Raw genomic sequence first — 18836 nt, 5'->3', positions numbered from 1 at the left:
TCCCTTCCCTGGTTAAGACATCCCTTGCCTTTGCTCCCTCACTCACAAATAACAACCACTCTCTCCCTCTCTTTCCTTTTCCAGGGAAACTGCTGCATTACTGTCTGCTGCAGGTATCTGTGCCCCAGTAGTAAGATCAGAGGAGCAGAGTTTGGCCACAGATACAAGAAGCTTCAGTCTCAAGTTCAGTCTCAGTAAGATCGCTGCACATTCACCTTTCCAGTTTAAAACTTGTTATACAGGTTGAGCTTACAGCTAAGAAAACCTACCAACCCAATCACTGTGAGCCACACTTAAAACTGCCTTGAGAACTCTCACCGCCCTCAAAGTGTTGTTTTATCTCCCAAATTACTTCAACATGGAGCTGAACAACCTCACTGCTCCTTTAGGCATGCAGGAACAGTGTCAGAGGAAAAGGGCTCACAATGTCAGTCACTCTATCTAAGTTTTAAAGCTTCCTGTTCTTTTGCTAAATTCTGCATCAAGATGCAACCTTTGAATATCTACAGAACACCCTGCTCCACAGCAAACACACAAGCCAAAAAGCACCTCCCAGAAAGACATTAACACCCATCCCATAGCTACAAACACCTCTGTCTGTAAAGACACAGCACTGCCCCTGAGGGTTTGTTCTTCTCCAGGTTTTAGAGGTGACCAGCTGAGGGACACAGGACAGCAAAAAGACAGCAGCAGTGCAAGACCCAGTTGCCTGTGTCATCAGCCACAGCCAACAAGTCCAAATGCAGTCTCTCCTTTACAATACTCTTGTACCAGCTTCACAGAACAGTGCTCCTGTTAATGAGCACTGCCTCTGATGAAATTAATCAATTTTCACCCCTGCCCCTGAATAGACTGCTCCTGTGCCCTGAACAAGTGAATTGACTGAAGTTAACTTTAACATGGCAAAAGGGGGGAAAAAAGTATGTGTGCAAGGGCAAGGTAAGTTTTCAGCTAAATCATCTTGGGTAAGTCCAGCCCTTTTGGAAGCTGAGTCCTTCCACCTCATTTTCCCAGAGGCTGCCAGGGAGAAGTCACCCCCGTGCTTTACCCACATCCCTTTGCCATATACACCCACCTAGTTTGACTTCTACCTTACCCACTAAGATACCACCAAAATACATTTGCATTGAGAATCAGTGGGAAAATTTAATTGAAGCCCTGAAAAATTGGACATTTCATGCTGCAAAGTCAGAATTCCTGAAAAGGAAGCACTGCATTAAAAAATGTAAAGCTGCAACTCCAAGCTCCACAGGCTTTCCATTGCTGACTCTCCATGTGCCTGTGTTTGAACAGCAGTATATCCATGTTCTGTACCCAGCTCCCACACACTCCACATGTCCTCCCCTACTCCTCCCACCCACAGGCAAACAGGCTCTGCAAACAAAGCTCAAGCAGCTTTGTGGAAGCCCTGGTGGAAGGACAGTGCTATTCCCTGTGGAGAAACAAAGATACCCACATAATGGAGCTGTCTGCTTGGGATGCTGTTCTGGTCTCCTGAGGATGGGATCAAGTATGTGCCTTACAATTAATTTGTTATTTGTGTAACACATCCTTATTATCATTCACTGCAATTATTAATAGCTCAATTCACACCTTTTTTTTTTTTTTTTTTTTTTTTATTTAAGTCAAAGCCATTTCTGTTGGGTAAAACAGTCTGAACTGCAATTTACAGTGACAAAGTAAAGCAGCCCTACTGTAAACACATACCTACCCTTTCACATTCCCTCCAATGATCAGAAACAATAAAACAGCTATTTATGAAACAGAAAGATCAATCTAGGATGCACTTCTGCAGGGGACAGACACAGGGTACAGCTGGGGGGTGGGAAAGTTTGAGACAGTGCAACTGGCCTAGAGGGGTTTTGGTTATTAACTGTGTGGAAGGCCCCCCCACTGCAGTGAAAACCCAGACAGGCCTCATTCCCTGCTCCAGCAACACTGAGCTGTGCACTCACCCTGCAAGGTTTTATTGATAAGGCTCCACTAATTTTCTGTTAGTCAGGCACAGGCAACCAACCATCAAAAATCAGATCTGTGGTACAGGTGGTTTTAAACTAAACACAGCAGCACAGGGACTGCAAAATGCAGGAGAGCTGGCAGGGCGCAGAACAGACTCCAGAACCTGACCTCAAGGTAGCATGAGGAGGCAGGGACTACACATTCTCCATTAATACCAAGGAACCTCTTACCAAGAAGGAAGTAATCAAGGAAAAAGCAACTGGAGTCAATCCCTACCACAATCAGGCCTCAACCCTGAAAGCTGCAGGCAGTTTTTAAAGGAGATGCTACCAAAGAACTCCCATGACTGTGGATCTATTGTGTGGCACTTCCACCACTTCACACACCTGAAGCAGCAAGGCAGTATTTGCAAAAGCTCTGCTCCCCCTAGAAGCCACTTCCAAAATTGGGCAGCCTTAAAAGCACATTATAAACTTATTAAAACCCATCTGAGCTGCCATGGTTAAGTGACTTCTCTGATTGAATGTTATACAGCTTTGTATACTTTGTTTACTTTACAGTTGGTTTACTTTCATTCTTACCTGCTGATGTTGCCTGGCTGCTGTTGTGATAAACTCAACAAGAGTATCTACTAACGGCTTACACATGATCTGTAACAAAGAAAGACAGTCTCTTATTAGTGGTTTGCTGACAGACAGGTTTGTTTTTCAAGCAAAACAGTTTATATTTTACACAGCCTCTTAACTAAGAAGAAAATGACACAAGAAAGAGAAGTGTCCAGAAATCAGCAACAGTTTATTTGAAAATTAACAGCTTTGTTCACACCAGCTCTGAGTGAAATGTTGATCACAACAAAAAGCAGCAGCAAAACTCTTTATCTCTGTTCATCTGGAAAAACGAGGCAAACATTTTTCACCCCCTGTGTTCTGCCACTTGAAAACTAAAGTCTGCATCTGGCTGACACTTTCTGTAGTGTCAATTCACTCTGTGCAGAGCCCCAGAACATGTTTAGCTGTAGTCAGGTGTTCCCTCTCCCAGGGAACAAATGACAGGACAAAAGGAAAAGGCCTAAAGTTGCAGCAGCGGGGGGTTTACATTAGGTATAAGGAAAAATCTCTTCACTGAAAGGGTTGTCAGGCACTGGCACAGGCTTCTCAGGGAAGTGGTTGAGTCACCATCCCTGAAGGTATTTAGAAAGACACGTGGATGTGGTGATTTTAAAAGACAATTCTACAAGGAACAGTCATATGGAATCCAAAGGCTTTAGAAACCTGCAGGTGGGATCTTAAGTTTGCTGTCCTTGTGGGCAACACACAGCCCTGCTCTCCCTCCATTTCTCAAATCCACATACAAGGCCTCGTGGGCTGGTGAAAAGAAAACCTGGCAAGCAGAGAACTCCCTCCTGGATGGAGTCCTCAGAGCCTGAAAGCATCCTCCCCCAGTTACACAAGCCTGCATATCCTCCCACCCTCACATCACACATCAATTCTAAAAGGTTCTGAGAAAGGGCTTCTGGCAGCTGTCTCTAGATTGCCCTGACCTAAAAGCCCCTGGAGAATTGTATGACATTCAGGCCCATGGCCTGTTTGTTAAAAACTGGCTGTCCTCATAGAGGAGACCAGCCCCAGGCATAGGTCAAGCTTGCAGGAAATATCTCAAACATTTCAGACACTTGCACTGTTCGAATATCAGGCTTGGAGATTAGATTCCAATTAGACTTTACACTCCTCAGCCTTCTTGGAAGAAAACTGAAAAACTGAGGATGCAGTCAGAGCAGAGCTGGACAGAAACTACACTGGTTCAAACAAGTTGACCTGTTTTGCCTTTGTGTAAACCTTGCTCATTCATGCTGTCTTAAATACTGGTAAAACATTAGAGCTTCTTGGACTATATTTTAAAGAGAAGCCTGCTGTTCACCTGCTTTCTGCATGAGGTATCCCAGTCCAAACCATAAATAAGATCCTGGCCTCCTGCAATGTTGCTATAAAAACTGAGTCTGAGTTTAAGAGTCTGAGCAGGTGAAAATCCAAGGAAATCCTCACAGCAATTTCAAAAGTCTGCAAAAAGGCAGGCAAGTTTCTCTCCCTACTTTCCCCAGAATTCTAACTATTCTTTGGAACCAGCAGAAGACAACTTAGCAGACAGTCAGCAGCACTCACTGGGAAGCGTTTGAAGAGATCATGGAACATGGAGCATGACAGGGGACTGTTCCGTTTACTGAGGAAGTGGGTCAGTGCCTGCTGGTAGATAACAGCCACCTTCTCCACATTCAAACAGCCTGGGTTCAAAAGCTGTAGGGATAAAAGCAGAACAAAAGCATTTCCAACGAAACACAAGAATGAATCACCAACAGTGAATAAATTAATTTTCATCAGTTCATCAGTTCTAAGAGGTTTTTCCGAACGCAGAACTACTTCTGCGTGAGATATGACACAGAAGCATGAAGAAACAGTCAGGTGGGCCCCAAATATTCTCCCCCAGCCATATGACCTTGTCACTGAGGGGCAGCACAGCTTCCTAACAGGACTACACACACTCCATGTAGTGTGGGGGCTGTGCTCTAGGTCTGTGGCTGCCATGTCTAGCACACAAGGCTCACAGAGCCATGGGTGCAGTAGCTGGGCATATAGCGTTCTCAGCTGAGGAGCTACTTGTATCTGTAGATTTTAGTGTATGTACACATCTGTATCTTCATACTCTTAGCATCTATGCCCAGGACTCCTGGATACTCAGCAGACAAGCCCTAGCACTGATCAGGGATCCAGCAATCCCAAAACTGTGTCCATGCTCCAATATCCCCCTCTGGTGGGGAACAAGAATCCCAGACACACACAGAGACCTGCTCAGGCTACATGGATCTAAACAAACAGGAGTTACTGAAGAGCCAAGTGTGGAGAACTGCACCCCAACGTTCCTGACAGTTCTCATATTGCCAGGGAATTACTGCTCTTTGGGAAGAGTGATTAGGGCCCAGGAGGAAAAAGCTGTAGTGAAGCACACAGTGAACCTCTGCCCAAGGAATTCCTCCACAGCCCCATGGAAATCTAAAGCCAAGTTAATGTAGTGTCCCGTCCTCAGGTCAAACTGCCAGTGCTACTACAGCTGAACAAAGGTGAAAGTGGAACAAGGAAAATGAGTCTTGAAATATGACTTCAGTTTTCCTAGTTGTGTCTCTAACTAGGAGTTATTTGACATACAGTCTGCAGGGGAAATAATCGATTTCTCCTTCCATGCATATATTTACAAAAAAAATTCTTCTATAGTTTTTCCATAATTTTGGCTACTGCATCCTAGTGTGTGCCTCTAGTTCCACTTTCCTGCTCTTTAAAAAGCTCCAAATTATGCTCACAAAGCACAGCTCACTGGAAACACACGACACCTCTGTCTCTGGTTCCCCACTGCAAAACCTCCCTGGCCTCAACACAATGTCAACAGCAGCAGCATGACAAGAACTGAGCTGTCATTTCCCTCAAACTGACAGCTCATGGCAGTGCTGGCCCTGTCCCTGCCTGGTCAAGGCCAGAGCTCTGCTCCCACTGGAATAAGAGGCTTCTCTGTGAATTTGCACAAGGATGCTGTGAAGCATGCCTCACTCTAACCTCAAAGTCAAGTATGTTGTTTATATTTCCCACAGACCTCTCGTTTTGTTTCTCTTTCACAAAAGGCCCAGAATTGCACAGGAGTTACTTGGATTAACACCTTCCACTTCTCTTAAGCCCTAGAAACACTGCTTGTCTTTTCAGCCTCCAGTAATATCTCAGTGTTTGTCATCTCCATGAGGGAGCTCTGTTTATTTTTCTATCCCAGAGATATCAGCAAGATTAAGACACTAATTCCTGTGCTCAATTTGAGGGGTTCAGAGGCAAGGTCAGGTCAGCTGGTGAGACTGAGACACTATTTGCTAAGTTTCTAGTGGAGGTGACTGGAGTGGGGTGCCCAGTATAAAGGGACACCACACTGAGACCTGTGAAATGCAGCAGAGACAGCAGGTGAACAGGGATCAGACTAAGGGTCTCATAGTAAAGGACACCTGCAGCACAATCAGATGAAGTCTCCCTCCAAACAACTACCACCAAAATCAGGGCTGCTCCACACACCCTTCACCCTTCCCTCTTCACCTCAGCCTAAACCTCAGAGGAATAGGAGTTTACTCTCATCCACCACTGTTCTGTGTCTTTCTGCTCCTCCAGCATCCTCTGGAAAAAACCTCAAGAGTGATTGCCAAGAGTTTAATGGAAAAAACAGCAAATCAGGGCGAAGAACAGCACAAATTCATGTGATGCTTCTTTGGACATCAACCTGGATCCAATCAGCAGCCCCTGTGCCTATGGGCAAGCACACACTGAATGGCAGGAGGGTGAGGGCCAGAGAGGAACGGGGAATTTTTCAGTGTTATGGAAATCATGTAGACAGGTACCTGCAAGCAGCAGGCCCAGTGACAATGAACAATGATGGCCCACTCAGCAGAACCAGGCAAAAAACACAGCCTCAGGAGCAGCCTCGTGTCTTACCTGGCAGGCCTGCTTTGCTCTGCTGTCACTCTGCTTCTCAGGCTTAGGGGGAGGAAGAGCTGATGATGTGTTCCCTTTCAACACTTTGAGCAGGTATAATGAGGCACTGTAAAAGAAAAGGGGAGAACACAGCAGTTGACACAGCACCCCTGCAAAGCTACCTAAAGGCAGAGGCCAAGCAGTGCAGGCAGCTTACTGTGTAGCAAAGATGGTTATAGAATTTGAGAGGGTCTCCTCTCTCTATGTAACCCTTAAGAGCAAGAAATCTCAGGAAGCTGAATCATTTCATTATGTGTCATCACAGTCTGATATCCCCACTATCAGCCCAGTTTCCTCCAGCTCATGCTTTTGACTGGCACTGCTGGAGGAGTTCTGCACCTTGCCAGGATTTCTGAGCCTGCACAGTGCTGCAGCATGGCCTCTCAGCCTCAGCTGCCATGTGCTGGAGAACTCAGGTGTATCCATTGGGAGAGAATGCAGACCTCTGTGCTTTTGGAAAAGGCAGTATTTACTGGGCACTGCTCCACTGAGGTCTGCCACTGCTGGGAAGTTTCAGGGAGCCATGCAGCATACACAGCCAGCCTCATGTTGCCAGAAGTACCACAGTTCCTGCACAGCCAAGGGGGACGTGCTGCAGAGCCAACAATGTCCAATGGCACTGGGTTGACCATGCAACATGGTACCCACTGCAGACACTGCTGAGCTGAAAAATCCCAGATTGAGTATGAAAGTCCTCATGAAACTGGCTGCATGTCACAGAAGAGCCTGCTGGTAAATGGTACTCCTGTTTACACCACAGAACAGCAAGATTGCTCATCTTTCTAACAAATACATATCTGGCTTATCCTAATCTTCCTGTATTCTACAGCAAAGGAGAAAATACTGGTATATACAGTCAGGACTTGATTGCTATTGTCCCCATTGTGCTATCATAGAGACAGTAAACACCACATTTAAAGAACAATCATCACACATTGCCTAGGAATTACACTCATCCCCCACTGAACCACACACACTGCATTACTCCCAGAGGAAGCGTCAAGAAAGCACTTCCCACCAGCAGCAGCAATGCTATACCAGACCATTTCTGTATCATAGAAGTTATAAGACAATCACCAAAAAAATAGGCATGTTTGAAAATGCTTCAGACTGTCAGGACTAACTAGTCCTTATGTAAGACACAGATGCTGGTATCAAGCCTCCTGCAAGGCTCTTGCTTCCCAGAGCTCTTAACACACAACATCATGCCTGCTCAGATCTCACAGCACCAGTAGAGATGCTCCTTATGAACACTCACCTGAAGTAATAGAGAGCCACTGCAGAGTTGCTGTGTTTGCAGGCTTTCTGGACAAGCCTCTGCACTAAAGCATGCACATCTTCTTGCAGGGGGGCCACTCTCTTGCAGTACTGCTTATTGCGGCACAGCGAGTTCCTGCACAGCATCAAAACAAATCCAAAGCCATTACCTACAGAGAGCTCTGGGGAGCTTTATCACTTTATCAGGGTGAGAGAGAACAAAACCAGAATACAGTAAGTGATAACAAACAATGCTAGCTGTGGGCAGCACATGGTTGTGGCAAGAAGGGTGAAGGCACTTAACACTCTTCACCTTCAAGCACAAATTTAGGCATCAGAGCTGACTTCCCTTCAGAGCTCCCACAAAGGTGACTGACTACCTCAAACCTGGTTACTTCACAACTGCTTCTCAACTGGGGAAAGAAATCAGCATTGAAAATGCTTTAGAGAGTGCTGAGGATGTCAAGAAGTCGTGCAAAGAGGACACATGTGACACACCATGCCTTATGTCTGTCTAGATGGTATCACCCCTCACTTCTGACCCTGAAGAGAGAATCTGCACTCTGCCTGTCTCAGAAAGAACTTGCTGAGAGTTTGTTCCAGCAACAGCAGCAACTCTGTAAGCCTTGGGAGTTGTTGCATAGTCTGACTCAGAGGTCAGAGGCCCATGGAGGTATTCAGTGACATGGCTGAATACCTGCAATGCCTGTGTTTGTTCTTGAGGCTTCCACCTGCAAACAGGTTTGACACTTCAAGTCTTTTAGCCTAGAAAATCCAGATCCTCATTCCTTTCCTGCAGGTTATGACTAAGCAGTGTATGTGTGTGGTGCTGATAATTTAACCTACACAATCTCTAAGCAGAGCAATTCCCTTCAGCCTTGGAAAGAGCAGCTCCTGGTGTTCAACCAATACCACAGCTGTTTATCAAAAGCCATTTTCTATTATCTGGAGGTCTTTGGACACTTACTTGAAGATATTAGCTGTTTTCTGGAGGAAGTCAAGCTCCTGCTTGTCAGAGCCTGAGCTCATGCACTGTTCAATCAACTGAAGCAGGGGCTCAATGACATCAAACACCAAAGGGTTCTCTGCTTGCTTAACCAGGAACACATCAATCAGATCCAACACCTGCAAACACAGTTATCGATGTGAGTGTGGCAGACAGGGAAACAAGATGGATTTACCCAGAGCACCTACCAGTAGGCTGTGGAGCAGCTGGAAGGGGCTCAAGAAAATTATTTACAGCTGAGACCTATACACATTCTGGTATCTTTTCTACTGTTAGGGCATCAGAAACTGAAAATTAAAATTTGAAACTGAAGATTAAGAGTTGTCTGTTGGTTCCAACTCTATTTTATGCAGTGACACCATTTGGAAAGAACAGTTAGAAGAATCAGTGTCACCTGGCCAGACCTGCAGTCACTCTAACCTGGCACAGCTCCCTGTTAGCACCACAGACTGACAGCTCTCACCCCTGCAAGCCCCTCTTGAACTAAATTAGTAGTGCATTAGCATAAAATCAGCTTTTATAGAACAGCATCAGAAGGGAAATGCAGCAAAGCCACAGGCTCACTTCACTTTTCAGCTTTGGTTAACCTGACTCCTGACTCCCATTTCTGTCTGGGAGCAGCTGGAGCTGTCCCTGGATGCTGGAATGTCCCAGAAGGTCCATGCTGACACCAGGTGGCCTGAACTCAGCATTACAGTCACAACCAACCAGGGGGTTTATCAAAATCCCTTCCCATTTCACCGGCATACCAAGCCAAAAAAAGCTGATGTTGCAAAATAACCTGAGGCATTTTATGCATGTCTCATTAAGGAACACCAAGCTTGTACAGTTAAAAAAAACCTGACAGACATCTTTGGGTAGCTGCAGGAAAGGATCTTATCAATTTAAGCATTTCAGATCAGCAAATGAAAACCACGGTGCACTTTTTGACAGCACAATCCTGGTCTTCAAACAGGCTGTGAAGCCCCAATCACTGACCCCAACAGTGCTGTGGCAGGTGCAGTACAAAGCCAGAACAATCCAGTCCCAGCTCCCAGGAGCTCATGACATATGTCAGTGTCCAAGCTGTTCAGTGTTAGGTAGCTCATGGCATGCATAAGCTTCAATTAACATGCTACTAAGCCAGAAGTAGTAGCTTACTACCAAACAGTCTCTCCCACCTTGACCTTGAAATCCCTCCGTAGGATCTTCTCTTTCCGCATTCTGTCCTTCTCGTCTTTCTTCGCCTGGATCCGTTTCTGCTGCTCAGCAAAAAGGGCTGAGATGTTCTTGTCAAGAGCCATCATAGCCTCATCATCCAGCTCTTCATCACTCTGATCTCCTTCCTTTTGTTTTCAGAAGAGAAAACCCAACACATCAACTCATACACTTCATAAAGACAGTGGGGAGGGAACCAGAGCCAAGACCAGACTCCTGCAGGGATGTTGCTAACCCAGAATGGTACTGTAGGGAGGGAACACAGATGCTCAGATCCATGAGAAATCTCACTTATATTTCCCATCAGGTAATCTGGCTGCACAACACTAACATGTAGAAAGGATCAGGAGAGGAAAGAGGCTGAGGTTTTGACCTGACTCCCTCTGTGCTGCTCCTCCTTCCATTTTACCTCCAGTAAAGAGGTTCATATGTTGCTATGTCTGCAACATTTATTGGAGTCATTAAACCAAACTCTATCACTACTATAGAAAAGTCTCCAGAGTGGCATTCAGGGAACACTCCTCCTCACAGGCCAGCCCACATACGTAACACTATCTCAGTGCTTCAGTTCACATCAATCTCATTTATTACAGGCAGGAGCACAAGCTGTGTCAGGCTAGACTGAACAAGCTAAAGTGCTCTAGACACATGAACAACAAATAAGACAACAAGTGACTTATTCCCACAGCTCACCTAAGACCCTGAGCTGTTTCAAGTGCCACACAAAGAGAGGCTGCAAGGGCTGAGACTGCATGAGTTCAGGCAGGATGAGGGTTACTAGATCATCTCTCACCATCCCAACCTCCTGGTATCTCTATCAAGGCAGGCAGTGAAAACATACCACAGTATTCCCTGCTTGGAGAACTTTCATCAGCTGACTGCGAAAATTTTCATCAATTTCTTCATTCTCCTCATCTCCACTGTCAGTGTTGTCTTCATCTGAGGAGTCCTCGCTTCCTTCTTCATCCTAAGGAAGGAAAGTTCATCTCCTGAGTCCACCACACAAGCCCAACTCAATGTTGAGATGTGCCACTGTTCAGACAAAAAACCTCAACCCTGCCCTCTCCATTTGCCTTCCTTCTAGCCCTCAGATTCAAGTTCAGACACCTCAGACAACGGGGTACCAGGTCTCCACAAGAACTGAAAGTGGAATATAATACAGACTTGTCACATTAAATAAGTATCAAAGAGAAGCTTCCAAGGAACAGCTCCCCTCTGGCCCTCCTCTCTGCTGATGCCTGTAATGATTCGTGACTTGAATCTCCACAGCCCTTAAAAATGTGAGATCTGGAATTCAGCTATGCATCACAGCCATAATCCTGTCCGTGGCTGCAAAAGGGAAAGAGGCCTGTGCTCATTTCAGGATGCAGCTATTTCTTCTCAGAAAGGCAACTATTCAACCAGCCACACCTACAGCAGCAGGTCAAGAGACTCAAGCATGCACTTCCAACAAGCCATTTGTGTGCTGAACCTGTAAAATATATCTTAATAGAATGACAGCCATTTTCCTCAAATACAGAAATGATGCTAATCTATTAACATAGTTCAGGGGAAACATTAAACACTGAGGATATGAAGAGTGTTTGTCACTGGCAATGGCACAATTACCGTGTCCTGTGCAGATTTGGTCTTTTTGTTTGATTCTTCCATCACAACGACTGCACTTTCTTCATCTTGCTCTTGGTTAGGGTCAAAAACCTACAAAAAAAGTGGACTTGTGTTTATTCAGTGTTCTGTTTTTAAGCATTTCTTGTGTACAACAGACAGAAATTTCAGCACAGTAAAGCAGCTGAATAATGGAATTTTAAGTAAGGGCATTAACCTTCTGCTTGTTAATATGCCAAGTTCTTTCTGTAGGTAACAAAAAAGGTGGAGAAAACTGAAGAGGCTGGTGGCATCACACATCTTGGTTTCTTACCAATGAAGTATTAGGTTCATCACAAAGTACCTGACAGCCCACTTTTGCAATCCACGTATTTTCTCAGTAGACATCACCTTTCTTAGTGATATGATCATTTCAGATTTTTAGTGCCACTTATTTTTAGCACCTCTACAAAAAAAGTACCTTTCTACAAAAAAATAAATGTTACCATTTATACTCACATATAAAATCTACCAGTTATATAAACTGACCCAGGAATTTCTTCAGCCTGAAACTACCAAATAATACAGCTTAAAGTTAGCAGACCTCAGGCTCCTGAAAAAAAAATCAACCCAAACTCCTCCCCAAAAAGCCAATAAAAAAGCCCCAACACTTTCTAAACTACAGTTCAAATTCAGTAACACTCATCATTGGACATTTCCTAAATCAAGTAGACTTTAAATAAAACCCAAAATCAAGACATGCTTGTACATACATCTGTCAGGGACAAAACAGGCAAACAGTACAAGGCCCTGCTAGTGCCTCACTTACATCCAGGATCAGCTGCAAGCCCCTCTTGGTCAGGTTAGGGCATATCCATACAAACGCACTCTTGCAAATCCGACGTAAGAGGAGGCTGGGCTGGGCAAGGAGGGAGAGAAGGATTTCCACCATCACCTCAACCCATCCTGGCTCTGAGTTGTCTGCACAGGAACAAACAAACAATGACAGGAAGATGCATTAGTATATCAGTAAGAACTACAGAAAAATTCACCAAGGAATAAAAAATAAAATTGTCCTAGCTGACTCTTAAAAGTATCCACACAGCAACACAGACCAGAAGACTGAGAGGGAGAAACCACAGGGAGAAACTACAGGGAAAAACTTTCCTGAAATGGTCTTTTGACCACTGCAAAGGCTTACCAAGTAACAAAAGCCACTATTTATTAAATCATTATATTAGGTTAGTAATGATTCATTAAATCATTACTAAGCTCTGCAAGTCGCATGACATCTACTTTGCCACATTAAAGCAATTAGCAGCTGGTCAGCAAAAGTAGATCCATTTTATAGTGTTTCCAGTGAAATCAGAAGTCACAGCATGAAAAATGATGGCATTTGAAATTTGTCCTTTAGTCCAAAACTTTGGGAATTCTGCTCCACAACCAATCAAACCACCAAAGAATTACAGCTTTTATTTTCACAGTGCCCTCAAATTGATTTACACAGATTTCAGGAGAACAAGACCACAGCTAGAGAGGAAGTCTAAAGATCAAACCAAGTTTTTTCCTGGTCAAGTCCCAACCTAGAGGATCCACAGGCCTTAAACAAGGATCAGCCTCCACCTCCAAACGTGCTGTGTGTACACAGAGGACACACTCAGTTTGCTCACAACTCAGGCTAAAAAGAAAACATGTTTCATGCCTGCTGAGTGTTTGAGCCCACACCTTTGCTGGGCAGACAGCACCCAGCTCACCACCAGCCACTGGCCCACACAGAACAGTGACTCAAGGAGAATGAAGCCCCTTGGAGTGCTCCCCCACACAAGGGCAGCTACAGAGCTCAGCTCCCCTTTGAGGCACACAGGAACACAACCCACAGCGCACACAGAGAGCACACAGGAACACAATCCACACTGCACACAGAGAGCACACAGGAACACAACCCACAGTGCACACAGAGAGCACACAGGAACACAACCCACAGCGCACACAGAGAGCACACAGGAACACAATCCACACTGCACACAGAGAGCACACAGGAACACAACCCACAGTGCACACAGAGAGCCGGAGCAGAAGGCTTAGAATGGCACAGAAAGAGAATGAAGAGGGGATTCTCCTGAGTGTCAAATGCACCAAGCCAGAACCAGTGCAGAGTGTTTCACTAATGCAGAATTGCCATCTTCTGTCTTTGAAAGACCACCAACAGTCCCACTGCCTTTCTTTCTGTAGGAAGGACTCACCAGTCTTCTTCTTTTTCTTGACTTCTTTGCTGAATGCCCTCTCTGTGCAGCTCAGAAGGTCACTCAGAACATCCACTGTTTCAGGCTGATTCTGTTTGATCACAAGCAGACAGGAAACAGGCTCAGAACTCTCCAATACCAACAACACAAGGAATATGCTCTAAATCTAAGGACTACTATAAACAGGTACAAATATTACAATCAGCTACAACTCTTTTGCAGGAAAAAAACACGTGAAATTAGGTAAAAACTGGGCAGAACTAATGCTCAGGCCAAGCTTTGTCACTACACCTCTACAGGTAGTGTAAAAATAACAGTTTATTAGCTGCCAGTTGCCCATTTTTGGAAGCCAGGGGTTCTGAAAGGCTGGATCTCTGAACACAGAGAAACTCCCCATAAACTCCCCATCTTGGTGTTCAGAAAGCCCAGCTATCAGCCTATTGTACACTACAGACATATTCATCAGAGATCTTACCTTGAAAAGATGAATGGCTATTGAAAGCAGAAGTTGCTGGAAAGCACCAACTTTGGCACTGTCTGATTTGTTTTCCTTCTTCTGCAGATTCTTCACAGACTGAAGTGTTCTGAAGAAAGAAACCTCTCTGAGTTTTTCACAATTACAACAGCAAATCATCTCGTATGACCAGACTAAAAACGTGATCAAAACTATAGTACTGCTTGGCATATTTAACATTTCATTTACTGGCATTGGATATGCCTTTAGTGCACAGTCTTAACCCAGTATCTCACTGAATGTGGGTTATAAAAAATCTGCACTTGTGCACAGACTACATCCCAAATACCACAGCCAAGGCTAGACCTTTATGGGGAATCAAACCCAGAAGAGTCATTGAGAAGTTTGTACAGGCATTATTAAGAGAAAATATGACTGTTACGATCATGCTCAGGAGAAGGACTATGATCAAAACTAGAAAAGGATATGGCTATCACATAGTTAACACATGGAAGGAAGAGGAAGAAAGGAATGGGGTGAAAAGAAACAGAAAGACACTCTGAAACCCAGCCATGGGTGCAGGATACTCAAAGGGAAAAACTGCTACTGCCTGTGAAATGGCTGTGCTACAGCAACCAGAACTGCAAGAGGCAAAGAGAATATATCTTTTTTACTGCCCTAAAGCGAAACCAAGATCAGGGCTTTCCCACCTTTCTCACTTCACCAACCCAGCATCCAGTTTCCAAAGCATCTCACCTGTCCCAGATATCCCTCTGTTCCTTGGTAAAAGGTTTCACAGCTTTGACATGTTCACTGGAGAACAGCTTGTTGGCATACTCAGCGAGGAGAAAGATCCACAGCTTCCCATCTGCAGTCACACCATGGATATGCTTCCCTCTCAAGGCTGCAGTCTCTGCTGTATCACCCAGAACAGGCATGGTGTTTAATGTCTGAAGTAATCTGCAAAGAAACACAGCCACCGTGTTACTGTCAGAGGAACCAAATGGCCTGCTCCCATTTTCTAACACACACCAGCAAGGCACTTTCATCCCAGAGCTCTGGTCACTCACTGCAGCCCAAACTGACAGTGCCCAGCTTTGAACCCACACATATAGCCAAGACAGTAGTGTAGAGCTCATTATCTTGGTGACCCCAAGCCATCTGGTGCTCTCATCTGATTAATAGGACACTATTAATCTCAGTTATTTCTCACTCTGTGTCCCACCATGTCCTCTGCTTTCCCTCTACTGAGGTTTGGCAATCATCTAAAAACACCTACTACCAGTTCTATCTTCCTTAGTACAGGAAGTGCCTTCCTTAGGAAGGGCTGTGGAGCCACCAGCACCTCTCACACAGAGTGGACAGAAAGCCAACAGCCACCAGCACAACCCCAGCACCTCCCTCCTTGGGTCCTTCCCCTTCCAGCTTGCAACAGAGGAAATGGAAATATTAGGGGAAAAAAAAAATTAAGCTCAACTCCACACCTGCCATATCATCTATCTCACATACACTCATCAGATTTGCCATGGACAAAACATGGATCTTTGAAAAATCCATCTACTTAAAAAAAGCCATTTTCTGATGCTGGAGTCAGAGAAATGCTCTTACAGCAGCTAACCTTCCAAACTTCTTGCCCCACTGTTCACAAGCTGATCTTACGCTCAGGAAATGTCCAAGCTTAAAGCATGCAATCCAATCCTTACCCAAAGAGGTAGTTTTCTATCTCCATGTGATCCCGTTCATTTAGAGGCTCTGATGGAAGGACACTGGCCTCAGCTATCTGGGAATTCTTCTTCTTAGCAACAAAGAAAGCATGGAAAAAGCAAAACCTAGAATGGACAGAAATAGGGACAAAATGAAAACCCAGACTGGTGGTAACAAAGCAAAATCAGCTCATGCATGCAAATCAAACAGCTCCATGTTCAAGGAAGTCCAAGCACTGAAAAAAGCCACTATTTACAATGAGACCGTTTTCTCAAGATACTCAAGGTAAAGAAGAGAAAAAGATGCTCAGGAGTTCACAAAAGTGAAGCACCAACACGTAAGGCCACAAACCACAATATTAAGACCATCATACTCTCCAAGACACCTTAAGTGACAAATAAATACTTATTAAGACTTGATGTTAAAAATAGTATCTTCGAGCAGTTTAGGCAAGCAGGAATGGAAAATTTATTGAAAAGAAATGGACTAATGTGATTTTAAGTACCGACTACTTATGACACAAGTTAGTCCAATTATGCAGAAGGCATTTTGAAAACAAAACCTAGTCTACTAAATTATTATTATGGAGCATTTCCACTACTGGATTTGCCCAGTGTCATGGGGACAGCTTATGTGGAGTACTGCTGTTGAGCTACACAGAACTATCACAAGCACATGTGTCTTTACATCCATCTCACCTGGCAATGTCCATCACAAGGCTCTCTTCTTTTCTTGTTGCACTTTCAGTGATGCTAACCAGCCTGTGGATGATCCATTTTCTCAATCGAGGAGTCTTCTGTTGTGCTCTTTGAATAAGAAGGTGGGCACAATCAGCAGTTCGAACACTAACCCAACATAAACACACACTGCACAATCCACTGCATCAAGAAGTGACTTTCAGGTATTTAGAGGCTTTAGACTAAAACTGGCAACATTATATAGTAACAATGCAACAAGTACAAAAGAAGGGATATGATCTTCTCAAGTGTGCTTTTTGCTATGCAAAAGGCAATCTGTTTACCCCAAAGAGTCTGCAGATGAGCAAAAAGTGCTTCAAGAATTGCAGCAGTCAGTAGAGTGAAGGTTTACAGGTGCCAGGTAACACATAACCTGCCCTGAATGCCAGCATGTCTAATACACAGATAAAACAGAGGCACAATCCCTACAAAGACCTGAGAGGCTGCAGTGAAAGAGGAAACCACCGGACATATTCTCCAAAGCAGCTGTCAGGGGTAGAATAAAAAGAGAAAAGGCTCTTTCAGTGACCCAGTCTGCTTTGGGCAGGCTGCCTGGCTCTCAGTATTCTTACAGAATTTGCAGAACTGAATTTTATCCCAGAAAAAAGTGTCAGATACTGGGGCTAAACTTTCTGAGACAGAGGAAATAAACAAATGTCAGCTCATGGCAAGGGAACCAGTAAACACTGAGAGGAAGGTGCAATGTACTCACATGTCTGCATTTTCCCGGTTCTGTTTTCGCCGGTTATTGGAGAAGTCTAAACAACAGTCCAAGTCTGGCCTGAGGAACATGTCTTTTAGCCAGCAGACGTATTTTTGCAAGGCCACTGCCTGCAGGTGTCTGACTACCCTGGAAGAACTCAACAACACTGGCTTCCCTTGGTTGGTGAGGGTAGAGAAGCCTATCATCACAGCCAGTTGCTTTTCTGGGTCATCACAGCCACTGAGAAATGTATCTATGTATCCCTCCATTTCTGCAGCAAACTTAAATCCCTGTGGAAACTGAAAAACAGGGTCAAAGAAGCAGGTCAGGAACCTGACACTCAGTCTGAATGGCTCTGTAAATACAAATCACAGAATCACAGAATGGCCTGGGTTGGAAGAGACCTCAAAGCTCATCTGATTCCCAACCCCCTGCCATGGGCCTGAAGGGACAACTTCCACTAGATCAGATTGCTGGCCTTGAACACTTGCAGTGTAAATCACAAGAAAGAATTTGGCTGCAGTAAGTAAATTAAAGTCAAGCGCCTGAAAATTTGTCCTAAGGCTTACAGTCAGTCATCAATTTCACCTCATGGTCTTCCTCTCACAGCAGCAGCCACTACAAGCAACCGCAGAATCCTGCCATGTACCAGCACCAACCCTGTAATTTGCACCTTCAAGAACAGTGAGGCTTCAACAGGATGAGCACATGCTGGCCAATGCAACTAAGTTCCCAGGCTGATCAACTCTCAGATTTGGGTGAAAGCTCCAGAATGTTTCTCACATCAGCTGCCTTAGACTTTCCCTAGATTTGGAAATTCCTCACCATCAGTTAGTTCCAGTCTCATCTAGCAGCCCTGGAGCCCGCTGACCTATGGGGCTTAGAATAAATGCCACCTCCTCTCCCTGGTGTCTCAGAAGCCTTGAGGCATCCTGAAGGGTTGGGGGAGTTTGTCTAAGAGATATGTTTATGCTAAAACTCATATCCTGAGGTGTGGCTGTTCTCTGCTAAGCCTTATCTTCAGTCCTGCCACTGCCCCACAAGGCACACAGCCTTGAACACTGTCCAGCAGCACAGAGACCACCAGGACATGTCCCATTCCACCATGGCAACCCATTCCCTTACAGTTTTTAACAGCCCACAATGCTCAATCCCACTCAACTTGTTCTAGAAAAATAATAAATGCTTAACTGGAGAAATCTTGAAGAGATGATCTCATTCCAAAAGTCCAACACATCTTTTTTTTAAAAATTAATAAAATAACTTGTTTGGTCTGCTGTCACATTCAATACAGTGACAGGAGCAGAAACAGGAACAAAAGTCTAGGGAACACTGTTCTTTTAAATAAAGGGGCTATAAACTTGTAATTAACTAAATGCATCCAATTCTAACAAAAATACCCCTGAAAGAAAGCTCACAGAAAACACAACTTAGCAAGCTCC

At 44.6% G+C, this 18836-nt stretch overlaps 1 protein-coding gene across 1 annotated transcript in view; it reads right to left on the bottom strand.

The window, feature by feature from the left end:
* MYBBP1A (MYB binding protein 1a) overlaps nt 1-18836 on the bottom strand; it is a 55690-nt gene that overhangs the window by 31032 nt on the left and 5822 nt on the right. The window contains exons 9-23 of the mRNA XM_066333171.1: nt 17404-17693; nt 16653-16760; nt 15954-16079; nt 15007-15210; nt 14272-14380; nt 13797-13887; nt 12383-12534; nt 11578-11667; nt 10811-10936; nt 9933-10097; nt 8734-8891; nt 7768-7902; nt 6471-6576; nt 4119-4250; nt 2541-2609 (exon numbers count right to left, since the gene is read on the bottom strand). Coding sequence (XP_066189268.1) covers nt 2541-2609; nt 4119-4250; nt 6471-6576; nt 7768-7902; nt 8734-8891; nt 9933-10097; nt 10811-10936; nt 11578-11667; nt 12383-12534; nt 13797-13887; nt 14272-14380; nt 15007-15210; nt 15954-16079; nt 16653-16760; nt 17404-17693 — 2061 coding nt within the window. The remainder of the gene's footprint in view (nt 1-2540; nt 2610-4118; nt 4251-6470; nt 6577-7767; nt 7903-8733; nt 8892-9932; nt 10098-10810; nt 10937-11577; nt 11668-12382; nt 12535-13796; nt 13888-14271; nt 14381-15006; nt 15211-15953; nt 16080-16652; nt 16761-17403; nt 17694-18836) is intronic.

This window comes from Sylvia atricapilla, chromosome 20, assembly GCF_009819655.1.
Source record: "Sylvia atricapilla isolate bSylAtr1 chromosome 20, bSylAtr1.pri, whole genome shotgun sequence".
Taxonomy (NCBI): domain Eukaryota; kingdom Metazoa; phylum Chordata; class Aves; order Passeriformes; family Sylviidae; genus Sylvia; species Sylvia atricapilla.
This window is presented reverse-complemented; position numbering and strand designations above follow the sequence as displayed.